The sequence below is a fragment of the Protomyctophum bolini genome, assembly GCF_963924005.1.
Source record: "Protomyctophum bolini genome assembly, chromosome: 6".
In the NCBI taxonomy this organism is placed as follows: domain Eukaryota; kingdom Metazoa; phylum Chordata; class Actinopteri; order Myctophiformes; family Myctophidae; genus Protomyctophum; species Protomyctophum bolini.
The window spans coordinates 50,379,456-50,399,942 of record NC_137867.1 but is presented as its reverse complement, the minus strand read 5'-3'; the positions used below and the strand labels follow the sequence as shown (position 1 = coordinate 50,399,942).

General features: G+C 50.8%; 1 protein-coding gene across 1 annotated transcript; it reads left to right on the top strand.

Moving 5' to 3' along the window:
• Positions 1 to 7,401: 7,401 nt before the first annotated feature.
• On the top strand, positions 7,402 to 15,283 carry lhfpl2a (LHFPL tetraspan subfamily member 2a). Its single transcript, XM_080766398.1, has 6 exons — positions 7,402 to 7,545; positions 10,287 to 10,431; positions 11,141 to 11,360; positions 12,072 to 12,368; positions 14,356 to 14,537; positions 14,889 to 15,283. The coding sequence occupies exons 3-6, from the start codon at positions 11,207 to 11,209 to the stop codon at positions 14,961 to 14,963; spliced, it is 708 nt and encodes a 235-aa protein (XP_080622524.1). The 5' UTR covers positions 7,402 to 7,545; positions 10,287 to 10,431; positions 11,141 to 11,206; the 3' UTR covers positions 14,964 to 15,283.
• Positions 15,284 to 20,487: the final 5,204 nt, after the last annotated feature.

Genomic DNA, 20,487 nt, shown 5'->3' with positions numbered 1-20,487 from the left:
CGGTGGTGGCGGTGACCCTCGGTCAGAGCGACCGACGCTCCCCGAGTCGGAGTCGGAAGACGAGGAGTCGGAGGAGTCGGAGGAGGAGGAGTCAGAGGAGGAGGAGGCACAGTCGGCATGTGGAGGAGGAGGAGGAGGAGGAGACACGCTGGCTTTTCGCTTGACGCTGCCACGCTTCCTCGGAGCTTCCTTTCCCGCCGCGGCTAGCGCGACAACACCAGAACCGCTGCCGCTACCGCTGGAGGAGGATGTGTGGCCCGCTCCGGCCGCCGCGCTGCTGCCGGTGCTGCTCAGCACGGCCACACGGCGCTGCTCGGACCTCCGCCGACCGCCTCCTCCTCCTCGTCCTTCCGTCTGGGTGGAGGCGTCTTTCGTGCGGTCGTCCGGGCTCTCCGTCTGCGTGGAGGCGTCCTTCCGAAGCCTCTTGCTTTTCCCGGCGGCTGTGGGGGCGGGGTTCACCACCTGACCGGGAGGGGCCGACGAGGACGACGACGCGGCCGAGACCACCGGGGGGGGGGTCACGACCTTCTTCTTGGGCGGCGGCCGCTTCCTCTTTCTCGGCTCGGGCGGCGCCTTGACGGCGGCGGGAGTCGGAGCGGCCTCCTCCACCGCCTCGGCGGACACAACGCGTTCGCCGCTCTCGACCTTGCCGTCCCGTTTCTGGGCCGCGGGCTCGGCTGCCGCTCTGCTTCGTTTGGGCTTGTCCCGTTTGACGGTCGCGACGGCCGCCACGACGGGCTTGTTGCTTTTCTTATCGAGCGCGGCGGCCTTGCTGCCGGCCACCGCGGCGGGCCTGTCCGGTTTATCGGCTGCGGGCAAAGACTTGTCCTGCTTGTCGGCCACAGACTTGTTCTTATCGGCCGGGGCCCTGTTGGCCACGACGGGTTTGTCCGGCTTGCTGACCACAGGCTTGTCCGGCTTGCTGACCACAGGCTTATCGGGCTTGCTGACCACAGGCTTATCGGGCTTGCTGACCACAGGCTTATCGGGCTTGCTGACCACAGGCTTATCGGGCTTGCTGACCACAGGCTTATCGGGCTTGCTGACCACAGGCTTGCTGACCACAGGTTTGTCGGCCACAGGCTTGTCCTGTTTACTGTCCGTAGGCCTGTTCTTCTTTTCGACCACAGACTTATCGGCAACGGGCTTGTCCGGCGCACTGACCGGTTTATCGGCCAAAGACTTGTTCTGTTTATTGACCTTAGACCGGTCCCGTTTCTTGGCCACAGCCTTGACCTTCTCGGCCTCCACATTTCCCTGTATGTCGGTTTCAATGGCCTCCCCATCATGTATATGGGCCTCCCCATCGTCCTTTATATTAGCCTCATTGGCCTCCCCATCGTCCTGTATATGGGCCTCCCCATCGTCCTGTATATGGGCCTCCCCATCGTCCTGTATATCGTCCTCCCCATCGTCCTCAACCTCAATGGCCTCCCCATCGTCCTCAACCTCAATGGCCTCCCCATCGTCCTTAACCTCAATGGCCTCCCCATCATCCTGTATATGGGCATCCCCATCGTCCTGTATATCGGCCTCCCCATCGTCCTCAACCTCAATGGCCTCCCCATCGTCCTCAACCTCAATGGCCTCCCCATCGTCCTCAACCTCAATGGCCTCCCCATCGTCCTTAACCTCAATGGCCTCCCCATCATCCTGTATATGGGCATCCCCATCGTCCTGTATATCGGCCTCCCCATCATCCTGTATATCGGCCTCCCCATCGTCCTCAACCTCAATGGCCTCCCCATCGTCCTCAACCTCAATGGCCTCCCCATCGTCCTGTATATGGGCATCCCCATCTTCCTGTATATCGGCCTCCCCATTGTCCTGTATATCGGCCTCCCCATTGTCACCAACCTCAATGACATCCCCATCGTCCTTTATATGGGTCTCCCCATTGTCCTGTATATGGGCCTCCTCATCGTCCTGTATATGGGCCTCCCCATCATCCTGTATATCGGCCTCCCCATCGTCACCAACCTCAATGACATCCCCATCTTCCTGTATATCGGCCTCCCCATCTTCCTGTATATCGGCCTCCCCATCTTCCTGTATATCGGCCTCCCCATCATCCTGTATATCGGCCTCCCCATCGTCCTTTATATGGGCCTCCCCATCATCCTGTATATCGGCCTCCCCATCGTCCTGTATATCGGCCTCCCCATCGTCCTTTATATGGGCCTCCCCATCGTCCTGTATATTGGCCTCCCCATCGTCCTGTATATCGGCCTCCCCATCGTCATGTTTATCGGCCTCCCCATCGTCCTGTTTATCGGCCTCCCCATCGGCTTTGTCGTCCTGTTGTTCTTCAGCCTCTGCCTTGTCCTCCCGATCACCCAGTTCGGTCTCATCCGAGACGCTGTGGTTCTGCTGCTCGTCTGCCTCGGCCTGGTCGATGCTAGACTTCTGCTCCTGGTCGATGCTAGACTGCTGCTCCTGGTCGACGCTCTGCTCCTGGTCGACGCTAGACTGCTGCTCCTGGTCGACGCTAGGCTGCTGCTCCTGGTCGAGGCTAGGCTGCTGCTCCTGGTCGACACTAGACTGCTGCTCCTGGTCGACGCTCTGCTCCTGGTCGACGCTCTGCTCCTGGTCGACACTAGACTGCTGCTCCTGGTCGACACTAGACTGCTGCTCCTGGTCGAGGCTAGACCGCTGCTCCTGGTCGATGCTAGACTTCTGCTCCTGTTCGAGGCTGGACTGCTGCTCCTGGTCGATGCTAGACTGCTGCTCCTGGTCGACGCTCTGCTCCTGGTCGACGCTAGACTGCTGCTCCTGGTCGACACTAGACTGCTGCTCCTGGTCGACGCTCTGCTCCTGGTCGACGCTCTGCTCCTGGTCGACACTAGACTGCTGCTCCTGGTCGACACTAGACTGCTGCTCCTGGTCGAGGCTAGACCGCTGCTCCTGGTCGATGCTAGACTTCTGCTCCTGTTCGAGGCTGGACTGCTGCTCCTGGTCGATGCTAGACTGCTGCTCCTGGTCGACGCTCTGCTCCTGGTCGACGCTAGACTGCTGCTCCTGGTCGACGCTCTGCTCCTGGTCGACGCTAGACTGCTGCTCCTGGTCGACGCTAGACTGCTGCTCCTGGTCGACGCTAGACTGCTGCTCCTGGTCGACGCTAGACTGCTGCTCCTGGTCGACGCTAGACTGCTGCTCCTGGTCGACGCTAGACTGCTGCTCCTGGTCGACGCTAGACTGCTGCTCCTGGTCGACGCTAGACTGCTGCTCCTGGTCGACACTAGACTGCTGCTCCTGGTCGACGCTAGACTGCTGCTCCTGGTCGACGCTAGACTGCTGCTCCTGGTCGACGCTAGACTGCTGCTCCTGGTCGACACTAGACTGCTGCTCCTGGTCGACGCTAGACTGCTGCTCCTGGTCGACACTAGACTGCTGCTCCTGGTCGACGCTAGACTGCTGCTCCTGGTCGACGCTAGACTGCTGCTCCTGGTCGACGCTAGACTGCTGCTCCTGGTCGACGCTAGACTGCTGCTCCTGGTCGACGCTCTGCTCCTGGTCGACGCTAGACTGCTGCTCCTCGGCCTCGTCCTGGTCCACGCTACACTGCTCGTCGGCCTCGAGTTCGCCGCCGCTCATGTCGTCGGACTCGGCCCTGTCGTCGTCGTCCCGTAGTTCGTCGTGCTTGGCGGCAGACGTCGTGGCGTCTGCCCCGTCGACCGGGACCACCGGCCTCCTTCGGGTTACCTGGTTCCTCTTCCCTGGTTCCTGGTTCCTCTGGGTTTCCTGGTTCCTCTTCGCTGCCATGATGGAGCTGCGGAAAACACTGACGTCTGGAAGTAGCGTACTAGCGACTTTAGTCTTAGCACGGAGGTTCGCTGCGCTGGCACACGGTAATGTGAGCGCAGCGCTAGCGACCATATCCTTTAATAGCCATCCAGAGCCCGCGTGTCATGATGCAAGTCGCGGGTTGACATGGCTCCATATATGGTCATAGGCCAGGCCCGTTGGCTAGAGGGACGTTTGAGCAGTTGAGGTACTTTGTAGGTCTTTAATTCCTAATGAGTTCCGCAATTTTCAAGATGGGCGCCAGTTGTAGCCATTATGAAAACTGTGCCAATTGTCATACGCTTGTAGAAATACCTCCAGAACATAATTATATTCTCTGATATTAAAAAAACATGACGGGGAAAGAAAATATTTATCTAGTCTACCAGGTCTGCAGTAGGCTATGCACTGGACACATGTCTTCTAGATCTAGTCTACCAGGCCTGCAGTAGGCTATGCACTGGACACATGTCTTCTAGATCTAGTCTACCAGGCCTGCAGTAGGCTATGCACTGGACACATGTCTTCTAAATCTAGTCTACCAGGCCTGCAGTAGGCTATGCACTGGACACATGTCTTCTAAATCTAGTCTACCAGGCCTGCAGTAGGCTATGCACTGGACACATGTCTTCTAAATGTAGTCTACCAGGCCTGCAGTAGGCTATGCACTGGACACATGTGCATGACATTATTTCAATAAACTAGAAATACGAGGACATTCTATGACGGTAACGGCGAGTCGCTGTGAGCAAAAAGTCCATAGACTTGTCTGCCACATTATGTCACAGGGCACAACAGCGCCCCTACTGGTGCTCATTAACCAACGCATAGGCGGACACATAGGTGAACAGGGACATTGCTGTTCCTTGGAGAGGTTGCACCAAAAACATTTCCCAAATATGGACATTACAGTGACATCAGTGATGTCATCAGTAATATCCATATTTGGGAAATGTTTTTTCCAGGCGGAGCCTGGCCTATTTTCTCTCGGGGTTGGTTTTGAGGACCTTTGTCCTGATTGGCTCCCCCGAGTCTCTGAACCCATACTCTGAAACGCCGCCTAAGCCAATGGGAGTGCATCCTGAGCCCTGAAAGGCCGCAACGCCGTAAAGTGCTTCCGCGGCTAATGTTATGAGTAAAGTGCTACGGCGGCTAATGTTATGAGTAAAGTGCTACCGCGGCTAATGTTATGAGTAAAGTGCTACCGCGGCTAATGTTATGAGTAAAGTGCTACGGCGGCTAATGTTATGAGTAAAGTGCTACGGCGGCTAATGTTATGAGTAAAGTGCTACCGCGGCTAATGTTATGAGTAAAGTGCTACCGCGGCTAAGAGCCACTTTATGAGGTCATGTCACGATGACCTTGTTTGCTTGATTGTGCCTAACCCGGCGGCGGCGGTGGCTCAGCGGTAGAGTGCCTTGATGGGAACCGCAAGGTTGCCAGTTCGAACCCGGGCTCCCCAGAGTTACTGTCGAAGTGTCCTTGAGCAAGACACTGAACCCCTGATTGCTCCCGATGTGCAGGTTGGTGCCTTGGATGGTTTCCGCTGCCATCGGTGTATGAATGGGTGTAGGAGCCATTAGAAGAGAGGCATTCATTGTATTATTATTATTTCCAGTATTATTTTTGACCACTTGGTGGCGGGCTTGAGAAGCACAGCTTCTATAAGGTGACCATTTATAAGGTGACACAGGGGCACTGAGAAGGGACTAGACACACAGGCACTGGGGAGCAAACCGTTCTTACCAGCAGCAGCAGAACAGAGACAAACTTCTACAATAACATCACTGGTATGTTCTATAGAGGAGAACAGACTCCATGTGGATTTCCACACACTGGTCATACCATTAAGAGCTCTCCAGGCAAGTGCTTTCCTCACTTTAAGGTCCTTCTCTGTGGAGTCGACCCATGCGCCCAGGTATTTATTCCATAGTTTAGATTGGGAGTGAGTCTGTAGTTCTGACTGTATTGGGAAGTTCATTCCATAGTTTAGATTGGGAGTGAGTCTGTAGTTCTGACTGCAATTGGAAGTTCATTCAATAGTTTAGATTGGGAGTGAGTCTGCAGTTCTGACTGCAATGGGAAGTTCATTCCATAGTTTTGGAGCCAGAACAGTAACAATGTAATTCAGGTTATTTCCAGAAGGGACGTCCCAAAGGAGAAATTAGACGTGGGCTAAAAAAAAACTAAAAAAAACGAACAAACAAAAAGAAAACATTTGAGAACAAGCAGCGGTTCCAGATGTTCCAGGTGTTTCATCGTACACCTCCACTTCCTCCGTCTGTCCTTCCTGTCCTTCCTGTCCTCTGTTTAGGACCGCCCAGATCCAAGCTGCTCATTTCAGGGACAGAAGTAGCTCTTGTGTGGGACGATGGTGGCAACTTATTACTTATTACAACTTATTACCAGGCAGGCAGGCAGGCCGGCAGGCCGGCAGGCAGGCAGGCAGGCAGGCAGGCAGGCAGGCAGGCAGGCAGGCAGGCAGGCAGGCAGGCAGGCAGGCAGACAGACAGACAGACAGACAGAGAGACAGACAGACATGTTATTTTAACCCAGTTTCAGGGACTCAGGGCAACGGGGTGACTATGTGTCCTGACTCAGGGCAACAGGGTGACTATGTGTCCTGACTCAGGGCAACAGGGTGACTATGTGTCCTGACCAGGGGGGCAGTCAGACAGATATTTTGTGAAGCCACTAAGGAAATTAAAGTTCATATAATGGCCTGTTGTGGCGCTGTCATTGGGCTCAAAAAAACCCATAGCCCCATAGAAGTCCATGTATTTGGGCCCAACTTCACCTAGACTGTATTACCTTAATAAACATGGTCATGAATACTTTCTGCTTCCAGTCACTAGTTTAAAGTCTCATTTCTAATGTCATAATATTCTTTTTGGAAAATTATGGTCTCATTTATAAAAAAAAATACCATAAAGTCGCGCATGTTCTGAGGGGCGTGGCTACCGTTACAGTCTATGAACGGGATTCCCCTCCCACTCGAGTCAAAATAAAAACCAACGGAGAAGAAGGGGGGAAGTCCCGCCTCGTTGTCTGGGCCAGCCAATGGCCAGCTGGGCCCAAACGGATCTAGAAAGATGGCGACTTCCATTGCAAGGACTGACAGGCTTCATTTTACGTTCATGTTAGACCCGGGGAACGCTTTGTCCATATTTTTTACAGTCTATGGTCCTGACTCAGGGCAACAGGGTGACTCTGCAGGGACTCAGGGCAACAGCCCAGCTTAAATGATCTGAAATCCCTTAATTTTAGATTGTCTTGTAGTAATAGTACAACATAAACATTACAGACACTTTAGTTGTCACTGTACAACACTTTAAAACAGTTTCACACATTGCCTAAAATAGCTCTTATTTGCGCCGCCCTCGTTGAAAACAATGTATTTCCAACTCCAGCTTGTCTCTCTCCATCCAGGCTGCAGGAACAGCGCTCAGTTTTCTGACTCCTCAATGTCCTATACCTCTGTCTTTCTCTAATTGGCTCTGCAGTGCAGGGGGGTGTGGCCAGCGAGCGAGCAGCCAATGGCAATGGGGAGGCGTGGCTACAGGGAGGGGACCAGTGAGCCGCAGTGTGTAGAGGCTCAGTAGAGGACAGACCAGCGAGCTGACAGCACTGCAGGAGGCATGGAAACTACACCACTAAAAACTACACTACCCAGACAGACAGGAGGTGTGGAAACTACACTAGGGAAACTACACCACTAAAAGATACACTACCCCAGACACAGAGGAGGCATGGAGGGAGCAGGTTGGAAACTGTTTAAAATTGAAATAACTAAACTCTATGCTGTTAAAGTTACTGTTTCACTCTGAGAGGGTGCACAATGTAACCAATTGGACCTCGCAATAAGGGTCCATTTGGTTACGTCGCGCACACTCTCATACTTACAGGTCCATTTTGTTCCATGTGTTACACTCAGAGTCACAGACCCCTAAGGGTCCCTTTGGTTCCATGTGTTACACTCTCAGTCACAGACCCGTAAGGGTCCATTTGGTTCCATGTGTTACACTCTCAGAGTCACAGACCCGTAAGGGTCCATTTGGTTCCATGTGTTACACTCTCAGTCACAGACCCGTAAGGGTCCATTTGGCTGCATGTGTTACACTCTCAGTCACAGACCCGTAAGGGTCCATTTGGTTCCATGTGTTACACTCTCAGAGTCACAGACCCGTAAGGGTCCATTTGGCTGCATGTGTTACACTCTCAGTCACAGACCCCTAAGGGTCCCTTTGGTTCCATGTGTTACACTCTCAGAGTCACAGACCCGTAAGGGTCCATTTGGTTCCATGTGTTACACTCTCAGTCACAGACCCGTAAGGGTCCATTTGGTTCCATGTGTTACACTCTCAGTCACAGACCCGTAAGGGTCCCTTTGGTTCCATGTGTTACACTCTCAGTCACAGACCCGTAAGGGTCCATTTGGTTCCATGTGTTACACTCTCAGAGTCACAGACCCCTAAGGGTCCCTTTGGTTCCATGTGTTACACTCTCAGTCACAGACCCGTAAGGGTCCATTTGGTTCCATGTGTTACACTCTCAGAGTCACAGACCCGTAAGGGTCCCTTTGGTTCCATGTGTTACACTCTCAGAGTTACAGACCCATAAGGGTCCATTTGGTTCCATGTGTTACACTCTCTTAGTTACAGACCCGTAAGGGTCCCTTTGGTTCCATGTGTTACACTCTCAGAGTCACAGACCCGTAAGGGTCCATTTGGTTCCATGTGTTACACTCTCAGAGTCACAGACCCCTAAGGGTCCATTTGGTTCCATGTGTTACACTCTCAGAGTCACAGACCCGTAAGGGTCCATTTGGTTCCATGTGTTACACTCTCAGAGTCACAGACCCGTAAGGGTCCCTTTGGTTCCATGTGTTACACTCTCAGAGTCACAGACCCGTAAGGGTCCCTTTGGTTCCATGTGTTACACTCTCTCAGTCACAGACCCGTAAGGGTCCATTTGGTTCCATGTGTTACACTCTCAGAGTCACAGACCCGTAAGGGTCCCTTTGGTTCCATGTGTTACACTCTCTCAGTCACAGACCCGTAAGGGTCCATTTGGTTCCATGTGTTACACTCTCAGAGTCACAGACCTGTAAGGGTCCCTTTGGTTCCATGTGTTACACTCTCAGAGTCACAGACCCCTAAGGGTCCCTTTGGTTCCATGTGTTACACTCTCAGAGTCACAGACCTGTAAGGGTCCCTTTGGTTCCATTTGTTACACTCTCAGAGTCACAGACCCGTAAGGGTCCCTTTGGTTCCATGTGTTACACTCTCTCAGTCACAGACCCGTAAGGGTCCATTTGGTTCCATGTGTTACACTCTCTCAGTCACAGACCCGTAAGGGTCCATTTGGTTCCATGTGTTACACTCTCAGAGTCACAGACCCGTAAGGGTCCCTTTGGTTCCATGTGTTACACTCTCTCAGTCACAGACCCGTAAGGGTCCATTTGGTTCCATGTGTTACACTCTCAGAGTCACAGACCCGTAAGGGTCCCTTTGTCATGCATTAGTCTACAGACCCCTAAGGGTCCCTTTGTGATGCATTAGTCTACAGACCCCTAAGGGTCCCTTTGTCATGCATTCGTCTACAGACCCCTAAGGGTCCCTTTGTGATGCATTAGTCTACAGACCCCTAAGGGTCCCTTTGTGATGCATTAGTCTACAGACCCCTAAGGGTCCCTTTGTGATGCATTCGTCTACAGACCCCTAAGGGTCCCTTTGTCATGCATTCGTCTACAGACGCCCATTTAATGGCATTTCTATCTCTGGGACCCCCCCATTTATATTATTATTATTATTTATATTTATATTGTACAAATCAATGTTAATTTAAGTCTTGAGAGAGTACTGTACAAATGGACCACATTTAGAGTCCATGATGTCACTCTTCCTAAAGCCCCCCCGCCCCCCCCCCCCCCCCCCCCCGGGGTCAAGAGGTCAATCTGTGGACTGTTTGTGTAGGGGACTGTGTGTGTGTGTGTGTGTGTGTGTGTGTGTGTGTGTGTGTGTGTGTGTGTGTGTGTGTGTGCGCTCGCGTGCGTGCGTATGTGTGTTGGTTTGGGAGTAGATAATGGACTCATAAATCTGTTGCACTCTGTCTGTCTGACCGCACTCACACACACACACACACACACACACACACACACACACACACACACACACACACACACACACACACACACACACACACACACACACGCACACACACACAACGTTGGTCTGTCAAATGTCTTACTTGAGTTTAAAGTATTCAGAGAGAACATGCTTTTGAAAATCTTTAAAGGGACAGATCACTTCTTAAGGGGCGCTATAGCGCCACCTATAGGTGGCACTATAGCCCACCAACTATATTGCACGCACGCACGCACGCTGCGCACACACACTTTCAACATAATCACTGTGAGCTTGTAGATCAGATGGTTTTGACACTGTGAGCTTGTAGATCAGATGGTTAAAGGGTTAAAGGTCGTCTCTTACCGTCCACTACAGGTGGAGGACACGCCCCCCGCACTACCATGTGACCGGCACGCCACGCGCCGATTGGACAGAGCAACGACGGCCACGCCCCCAGAGAGAGAGAGAGAGAGAGAGAGAGAGAGAGAGATCAGTGAACAGCGGTGGAAGGAACTGAAAGGTAATTTATTCGTCGTACATTTTCAAATATAAGAAGTAGAATTCCTGCTATTTTCTAGGGGCGCCAGATTTGGACGAGTAAATGGTCTATTTTGACCTATCATAACACTAACATTAAATTCAGATCGACAATGAATTGAGAACATGTGTCTGAGCTAAATATGTTACGTCATGAATAATGCTGTATGATGATTAGAGCGCCCCTCACTTCACACAGGTGTGATTTTTTCCCCTCATCATCGATGGGGAATCCAAGCTTATAGAAACTGCAGGCTTTCTATTCCTGAAATGTTGCAATGCGAAAATAAATCATTGTTTAAAATACTGGTTTCTGAACTGCCCACAGCACTCCTATGACACAGACTGGTTTCTGAACCGCACACAACCCTCCTATGAGACACAGACTGGTTTCTGAACCGCACACAACCCTCCTATGAGACAGAGACTGGTTTCTGAACCGCACACAACCCTCCTATGAGACACAGACTGGTTTCTGAACCGCCCACAGCCCTCCTATGAGACACAGGCTGGTTTCTGAACCGCCCACAGCCCTCCTATGAGACACAGACTGGTTTCTGAACCGCCCACAGCCCTCCTATGAGACACAGACTGGTTTCTGAACTGCCCACAGCCCTCCTATGACACAGACTGGTTTCTGAACCGCACACAACCCTCCTATGAGACACAGAGTACTTTTTCCACCACTGTAGGTCGACAGGACATCGTGCGGTGGTCAGAAACATCGTGCGGTCCTCAGAAACATCGTGCGGTCCACCATGTGTCACGTGATCGTGACGTGCCGCTCCATGCTGTGGACTCTTCTGAGCATCGTGGCGGCGCTGGGCGAGGTCATCGCCTTCCTGAGCACCGATTGGCTGGTGGGCTTCCCGCGGACCCCTGACGCCGTCCTGATCGGCCCCGCCCACCACGGTAAGGCTCCGCCCACCACGCTAAAGCTGGTAGGGGGGAACAACTGTCAACAAGTGGTGTAACGTCTAATGTGTTCCCCCTGTCAACAGGTGGAGGTGGTGTAACGTCTAATGTGTTCCCCCTGTCAACAGGTGGAGGTGGTGTAACGTCTAATGTGTTCCCCCTGTCAACAGGTGGAGGTGGTGTAACGTCTAATGTGTTCCCCCTGTCAACAGGTGGAGGTGGTGTAACGTCTAATGTGTTCCCCCTGTCAACAGGTGGAGGTGGTGTAACGTCTAATGTGTTCCCCCTGTCAACAGGTGGAGGTGGTGTAACGTCTAACGTGTTCCCCCTGTCAACAGGTGGATGTGGTGTAACGTCTAATGTGTTCCCCCTGTCAACAGGTGGAGGTGGTGTAACGTCTAATGTGTTCCCCCTGTCAACAGGTGGAGGTGGCGTAACGTCTAATGTGTTCCCCCTGTCAACAGGTGGATGTGGTGTAACGTCTAATGTGTTCCCCCTGTCAACAGGTGGAGGTGGTGTAACGTCTAATGTGTTCCCCCTGTCAACAGGTGGAGGTGGCGTAACGTCTAATGTGTTCCCCCTGTCAACAGGTGGATGTGGTGTAACGTCTAATGTGTTCCCCCTGTCAACAGGTGGATGTGGTGTAACGTCTAATGTGTTCCCCCTGTCAACAGGTGGAGGTGGTGTAACGTCTAATGTGTTCCCCAGGTACTGCAGCGGGCGAGGCCTACCGGCCCACGCTGGGTCTGTACGGCCGCTGCGTAAAGCTGCCGTCGCACCACCTGCGCCCCGGCGGGGGCGGGGCCGGGGGCGTGCTGTGCGGGCCCTACGCCGTGCACTTCGCCGACATGGCCAGCGGCTTCTGGCAGGCGGCGGCCATCTTCCTCTGCCTGGGCATCGTGATGCTGGTCGCCGTGGCGACCGTCTCCGTCTTCACTTCCTGCTTCCAGAGCGTCATGAAGAAGAGCCTCTTCAACGTGTGTGGCCTCCTGCAGGCCGTGGCCGGTAAGACACCCTATAGAGCGGAGCAGTCCCTCCCCCTTTCAGAACAACGAAATGAAAACGCAATGCATTTCCCCATCGGCAGTTCTTATTTAATTTATTTAAAGACCTTTTAAGCGTCGCACGAAGCCAACTCTTGTCGTGACAAATCACGACAACACACAGAATATTTTGGACCAAACAAATAATTACAAAGAAGAAAAACAACAAAAAAAGTGTTGTATAAACCTGACGTTTTTTTCTACTCTCTAATTCTTTGTTTGGCCCGAAATATTGTGTGTGTTGTCATGATTTGTCACGACAAGAGTTGTCTTCGTGCGACGCTTAAAAGGTCTTTAAATAAATTAAATAAAAACTGCCGAGGGGGAAATGCATTGCGTTTTCATTTCCTGGGCCGTTCGTTGTTCTGAAAGGGGGAGGGACTGCGCCGCTCTATTGACCCCCCCCCCCCCCCCCCCCCCCCCCCCCTGCAGACACAGAGTTTACACTGGTTCCATGTCAAGGCTCTAGCAGTGATTCTCAACCCCTTTTCATTTCAAGGACCCCCAGTTTGTCATGCATTAGTTCTACGGACCCCCATTTAATGGCATTCCTATCTCTGGGACCCCCAATTTATATTGTAAAATCTTAACTCTCATTTGTATCACTCTCAGACAGACAGACTGTCTGTCTGTCTGTCTGTCTGACAGTGATACAAATGAGAGTTAAGATTAAGACAGACAGACAGACAGACAGACAGACAGACAGACAGACAGACAGACATGTAGTCTTTCTTTCAAATGGCCGAAATGAATATAGCGTTAAGTGGTTAATGTATGTTTTCTGATTAAAATGTAAAAGTAGAAATATATACATAGAAAAAGAACACTATATTATGTCACACAAGTGAAAGTGGTCTATGCAAGGTTGTCTACTCTATCGTACTTGAGTTGGGGGATGGTGGGAGTGTGTGTGTGTGTGTGTGTGTGTGTGTGTGTGTGCACGTGCGTGCGTGCGTGTTTGTGTGTGTGTGTGTGTGTGTGTGTGCGTGCATGCGTGCGGAGGGGGGTGGGGGGTTCTGCAGAAACATGTGGAAAGAATCTGTGACCCACTTTTCATTTCCTTGTTCAATGGGGAGGAGGGGGAGGAGGGGGAGGAGAGGGTTCTGGAATTATGCTTTTAGGTTTTTATTACATTTAATTTCATGATGTCAGTGAAGGGTTGTGTAGTAGTAGTAGTGAAGTGGTTTAGTGTTAGTGTTTAGGGTTAGTGTTAGGTTAGGTTAGGGTTAGTGGTTTAGTGTTAGTGTTTAGGGTTAGTGTTAGTGTTAGGTTAGGGTTAGTGGTTTAGGGTTTCAACCCCTTTTCCACCATGATGACATTTAGCTTCTCAGACCCAAAACTAAAGCATGTTGATGTCGTTGGATAATATTTACGTAATAATATTATAAGAAAGATAATACACAATTCCATACACACACCTGGTGTGTGTGTGTGTGTGTGTGTGTGTGTGTGTGTGTGTGTGTGTGTGTGTGTGTGTGTGTGTGTGTGTGTGTGTGTGTGTGTGCGCGTGCGTGTGTGTGTGAAACAAGGTATACAACAACAGGAAGAGGTAGCCATGAGGTCCACACACACACACACACACACACACACACACACGGGGAATCCCCCTCCCCCCCAGGAACAGCGTCCTGTGTCTGTAGAAGAGAGAGAGACCGCCATACGAGGTCATTTCCTGTTCCACTCGTGACCTACTTCCACTGTCACAGAGTTGTCTGTCTGTCTGTCTGACTTACTAGTTGACTAGTCGACCTATTATGTAAAAAAAAAGAAAAAAGCCATTAAATGGGGGTCCGTAGACCCCCTGGGACCCTCAGGGACCGCTGGGACCCTCAGGAACCCCTGGGACCCTCAGAGACCCTCAGGGACCCCCAGGGACCTCAGGGACCCCTGGGACCCCCTGGGACCCCCTGGGGGACCCCCTGCTAAATGCCTCCGTGTTTCCTCCACAGGTCTGTTCCTCATGGTGGGTCTGGTTCTGTATCCGGCGGGCTGGGGTTCGGACCGCGTACGGCTGTACTGTGGTACGGACGCGGCGCCGTACCGCGCGGGGCTGTGCTCCATGGGCTGGGCCTTCTACGCTGCAGCCGGCTGCGCCGCGCTCACCTTCGTCTGCGCAGTCTTCTCAGCGCAGGTATGTAACGGCACGGTCGGTCGGTTTCTTAACCCTCTAAGACCTATAGCGTTGCTTTATAGCAACAAGTTACATTTTAATTAATTACTTAATTTTGGACAAACTAAAGACCTGGAGACGTGATCAATGCTCTTTGGCTATTCTGAGTGGCCAAAGAGCATTGATCACGTCTCCAGGTCTTTAGTTTACTCAAGTTAGGGAATAAGACCTGGTACTTAAGACACGCAAAATACAGCCCTGTGTGTCAACAGCATGTTTAAAGTTTGTTTATGGACAAACAAACATTAAATCTGTATCAAAACAATAACATAAAATATATATTTTTTTCTGCTTCTCGTCTTCTCGCCTCAGGCCGAGATCGCCACTTCCAGCGACAAGGTCCAGGAGGAGATCGGAGAGGGAAAGAGTCTGATCTGCCTGCTCTGAGAGAACCTGGCAACCTACCCTATCTTACCACCATCTGCCTGCTCTGAGATATGTTTTATTGTCTCCACCAGGCCGAAGGCATGGGGATAGAATATGTTTTGTTGTCTCCACCAGGCCGAAGGCATGGGGAGAGAGTATGTTTTACTGTCTCCACCAGGCCGAAGGCATGGGGAGAGAGTATGTTTTATTGTCTCCACCAGGCCGAAGGCATGGGGAGAGAGTATGTTTTATTGTCTCCACCAGGCCGAAGGCATGGGGAGAGAGTATGTTTTATTGTCTCCACCAGGCTGAAGGCATGGGGAGAGAGTATGTTTTATTGTCTCCACCAGGCTGAAGGCATGGGAAGAGAATATGTTTTATTGTCTCCACCAGGCCGAAGGCATGGGGAGAGAGTATGTTTTATTGTCTCCACCAGGCTGAAGGCACAGGGAGAGAGTATGTTTTATTGTCTCCACCAGGCCGAAGGCATGGGAAGAGAATATGTTTTGTGGTCTCCACCAGGCTGAAGGTATGGGGAGAGAGTATGTTTTATTGTCTCCACCAGGCCGAAGGCATGGGGAGAGAGTATGTTTTATTGTCTCCACCATGAAGGCATGGGGAGAGAGTATGTTTTATTGTCTCCACCATGAAGGCATGGGGAGAGAGTATGTTTTATTGTCTCCACACAGGGGTAAGTTGTTGACACTATGCCAGTCTAACCAGCGATCTGATCCCACACAGGGGTAAGGGGTCGACACTATATGCCAGTCTAACCAGCGATCCCACACAGGGGTAAGGGGTCGACACTATGCCAGTCTAACCAGTGATCCCACACAGGGGTAAGGGGTCGACACTATGCCAGTCTAACCAGTGATCCCACACAGGGTTAAGGGGACGACACTATGCCAGTCTAACCAGTGATCCCACACAGGGGTAAGGGGTCGACACTATGCCAGTCTAACCAGCGATCCCACACAGGGTTAAGGGGACGACACTATGCCAGTCTAACCAGTGATCCCAAACAGGGTTAAGGGGACGACACTATGCCAGTCTAACCAGTGATCCCACACAGGGGTAAGGGGGTTGACACTATGCCAGTCTAACCAGTGATCCCACACAGGGGTAAGGGGTCGACACTATGCCAGTCTAACCAGTGATCCCACACAGGGGTAAGGGGGTTGACACTATGCCAGTCTAACCAGTGATCCCACACAGGGGTAAGGGGTCGACACTATGCCAGTCTAACCAGTACTCCCACACAGGGGTAAGGGGTCAACACTATGCCAGTCTAACCAGTGATCCCACACAGGGGTAAGGGAGGGGTTGACACTATGCCAGTCTAACCAGCGATCCCACACAGGGGTAAGGGGTCGACACTATGGCAGGTAAATACAATGTTTGGGCATGTGGAGTTTGTTTTGGAGTTGCCAAAGCAAACTGCAAGTGCACGTTTGAGTGAGGAGTCTGCTATAAACACAATATGAGATATAGCCTATAGCTAGATAGCTAGTGTTGTTCTCGTTGGATAAGAGTCTGTCCACAATTACATGCTGTATTGAAGTTACCATTGGGAGAGATCAGCCATTTTCAACTCTAGATTTTATTTTGTTACAATGAGATGAATCTAGAGTTGCAAAACATCCATTGTTGCTTTTGCGATCTGCTTGTATCAAACAACGATAAACTCACCAACATTGCAGCTGTAGGGAAAGCTTGAATTATCCTCTTTCAATCTGCCGAGCTCTTGTTTCATAAAAATCCACCGTAGACATTTTATGAACTACTTTCTGGCAAGAAATTCTGTGCCGGCGATTGTTAAGTATTAATATTAAGTGTTGGAGTTTGGAAGCACTCGTTTTTTATTAACGGGTCGCGCTGCTGCCTCCTGCATTATGTGAACATTTGAACCAGGTGGTACGCAGGACTTACGACGAGCGCTTCCAAACTCCAACACTTATCACATAACCACCTACAGAGAATTTCTTGACAGAAAATAACTCATAACATGCAGTCTACGGTGGAATTTATTTTATACCCATTTTCTCACAATGTTCACCTATTTTCACCTGCTTTCTCAGAACGTATTGAATGTTGGACTATGAATAAAGGATGTTGTATTTATCAACATAACAACATGATTAACCTTCAACACCTCACATGTGTTCATGTTGACACTATCATCATTACTTTTAGTGGAAAGTTCGTGTAAGTAGAGTGTGTGTGTGTGCGTGTGCGTGTGTGTGTGTGTGTGTGTGTGTTTTAAAACGCGCACGACACATGCACATCCACGACATGCATGCGCATGTGCACGCGCGCATGTGTCCTCTTTTTGGTAATTCAGAATATGGTATGCCTAACATATACCCTCGACTACATGTCTAACTTAGGTTCGAGCAAAAGGGGCGGGGCAGCAAGGCCATCTTCCAAAAAAACCAAAACAATCAGAAAGAGGAAAGCAGCTCATCATGATCTCCCTCATGCCCCCTAATGCCCCCTAATGCCCCTCATGCCCCCTAATGCCCCCTCATGCCCCCTAATGCCCCCTAATGCCCCCCTCATGCCCCCTAATGCCCCCCTCATGCCCCCTAATGCCCCCCTCATGCCCCCTAATGCCCCCTAATGCCCCCTCATGCCCACTTTACACAGACCCACTTTACACAGAACCACTTTACACAGAACCACTTTACACAGAACCACTTTACACAGACCCACTTTACACAGACCCACTTTACACAGAACCACTTTACACAGAACCACTTTACACAGACCCACTTTACACAGACCCACTTTACACAGACCCACTTTACACAGAACCACTTTACACAGAACCACTTTACACAGACCCACTTTACACAGACCCACTTTACACAGACCCACTTTACACAGAACCACTTTACACAGACCCACTTTACACAGACCCACTTTACACAGAACCACCATCTACTCTGAGAACCAGAACACAGAACCACCATCTTAGAATAAGACTGTTCTACTCTGAGCCGTGCTTTAATAAGTCCACTCATTATGAGCACCGGGTCCACACAGCCCACCTCCTGAGCACCGGGTCCATACAGCCCACCTCCTGAGCACCGGATCCAAACAGCCCACCTCCTGAGCACCGGGTCCACACAGCCCACCTCCTGAGCACCGGATCCACACAGCCCACCTCCTGAGCACCGGGTCCACACAGCCCACCTCCTGAGCACCGGGTCCAAACAGCCCACCTCCTGAGCACCGGGTCCACACAGCCCACCTCCTGAGCACCGGGTCCACACAGCCCACCTCCTGAGCACCGGGTCCAAACAGCCCACCTCCTGAGCACCGGGTCCAAACAGCCCACCTCCTGAGCACCGGGTCCACACAGCCCACCTCCTGAGCACCGGGTCCACACAGCCCACCTCCTGAGCACCGGGTCCAAACAGCCCACCTCCTGAGCACCGGGTCCAAACAGCCCAACTCCTGAGCACCGGGTCGAGTCCGACTCTTGATTTGACGACTTGCAACTCGACTTGGACTTAAGGGTAAAAACTTGAGACTCGACTTGACTTGGAAGACAATGGTTTGATTGATTGGAGGACATTCATGTAGCGAGAGAGCACGCAAGCAGCATGTACAACCCAGATTCGGCACAAACAAGGGACTAAATTATTTTCGCTCCTATATGCCACCTAAATGTGGAACGCCCTACCAACAGTCATTAAGACATGTGAATCCCTTGACTCCTTCAAAACCGCTCCTAAAGGGCACCTACGGATGGCTCCAATTCGAAACTGGCCCCCGTAAAATCTAAATCCCTCACTGTATATGTTTCTTTTCCCTTTTTACCTCCATTATGATGAATTCCTGTTCTGTTCTTTTATTGAAGTGTCGACTTGTAGTTGTAGCCTACATCTCTAAATGTTTTGATGAATTGAACAAGACCCTGTTGTAAACAAGTGTAATGCTTGATTGGGTCGTCCACTCACAGTTAACAGTCTTTGTATTGAGTTTGTGCTTTAAATGTAGCTACTGTAATTCTGCAAACTGTTAATAAATATTTCAATCAATCAATCAAAGCTATGACTAGGCTAGGCTAGCTAGCAATGGCGACTTTTTGATTGATTGATTGAAATCTTTATTAACAGTTTGCAGAATTACAGTACATTTCAAGCACAAACTCAATACAAAGACTGTTAACTGTGAGTGGACGACCCAATTAAGCCTTACACTTGTTTACAACAGGGTCCACATTGTTCAATTCATCAAAACATTTAGAGACAAACAAATAGACACTTCTATGTAGTTAAAGAACAGAACAGGAATTCATCATATAGGAAGCGAAAAGGGAAAAAAAGTATATATACAGTGAGGGGAACAGGGGGATAAAAGAAAAGAAAACGAAAGACAGAGTGTAGGGCGCCTGCACACAACACCATGCGTTGATGCCATGTGTGCATATGTGCAGGCACCCAACACCACGTCCATACAAAAACATAGTACAATCCATAGTACAAAGACAGAGTGTAGGGCGCCTGCACACAACACCATGCGTTGATGCCATGTGTGCATATGTGCAGGCACCCAACACCACGTCCATACAAAAACATAGTACAATCCAGATACAAATTCAGCTTTTACAGAGGCCAGTTTCGAATTGCAGCCATCCGTAGGTGCCCTTTGAGAGCAGTTTTGAAGGAGCCAAGGGATTCACATGTCTTAATGACTGTTGGTAGGGCGTTCCACATTTTGGTCGCATAGGAGCGAAAAGAATTTAGTCCCTTGTTTGTGCCGAATCTGGGTTGTACATGGTTTGTTGCACTCCCTCTGGTGTTGTGGGTGTGGACTTCGTTTACATTAAGGAAGTATTTAGACAGGTACATGGGTATCTTGGTGGTGTATCTAATCTTGTGGACCAGACCCATTGCAAGATGCTGTACTCTGTCGTCGACCCTAAGCCATCCCAGCCTGTCAAAGTGGGCAGGGGTGAGGTGGGTTCGGGGGGTGAGGCCAAGTAGGAGCCTGACCAGTTTGTTTTGGGAGGTCTGGAGCCTTGTTTTAAGGGCCTTTGAGGTGCTGTGGTACCAGGAGGTGGATGCATAGTCAAAGAAACCTTGTACAAGGGCTCCTGTTAAGGTCTTCAAGGTGTTTTTGTCGACCAGTGAGGAGATCCTGTAGAGGAATCTTGTTCTTTGATTGACTTTTTTGATTACGTTGGTGGCCATCTTATCACCGGAAAGATTGGCCTCCAGGATGGAACCTAGGTAGGTAATTTGATCCTTCCGTGTGATAATATCATCACCAACTCTAACCAAGAAGCCATCTGCCTTTTTGAGATTACTATTTGATCCGAAGAGAATGGATTCAGTTTTTCCCAGGTGTAAGGATAGTTTGTTATCAGCGAGCCAGGTGCAGATTCTACCGAGTTCAGAGCTGAGGGTCTTTTCAACCTGCAGTTTGTTCCTGTCCGAGACCAGCAGTGCTGAGTCGTCTGCGAACAGGAACAAGTTGCAGTCACAAGCTGAAGTCATGTCGTTTACATATATTAGGAACAGTAAAGGCCCTAGTA

Excerpts from the sequence above, each read along its gene's own strand:
- lhfpl2a (XM_080766398.1), top strand. The coding sequence starts at position 11,207 with ATGTGTCACGTGATCGTGACGTGCCGCTCCATGCTGTGGACTCTTCTG. Across the intron at positions 11,361-12,071 it reads GATCGGCCCCGCCCACCACG|GTACTGCAGCGGGCGAGGCC; the intron begins GTAAGGCTCCGC and ends TGTGTTCCCCAG. Across the intron at positions 14,538-14,888 it reads GCGCAGTCTTCTCAGCGCAG|GCCGAGATCGCCACTTCCAG; the intron begins GTATGTAACGGC and ends TTCTCGCCTCAG.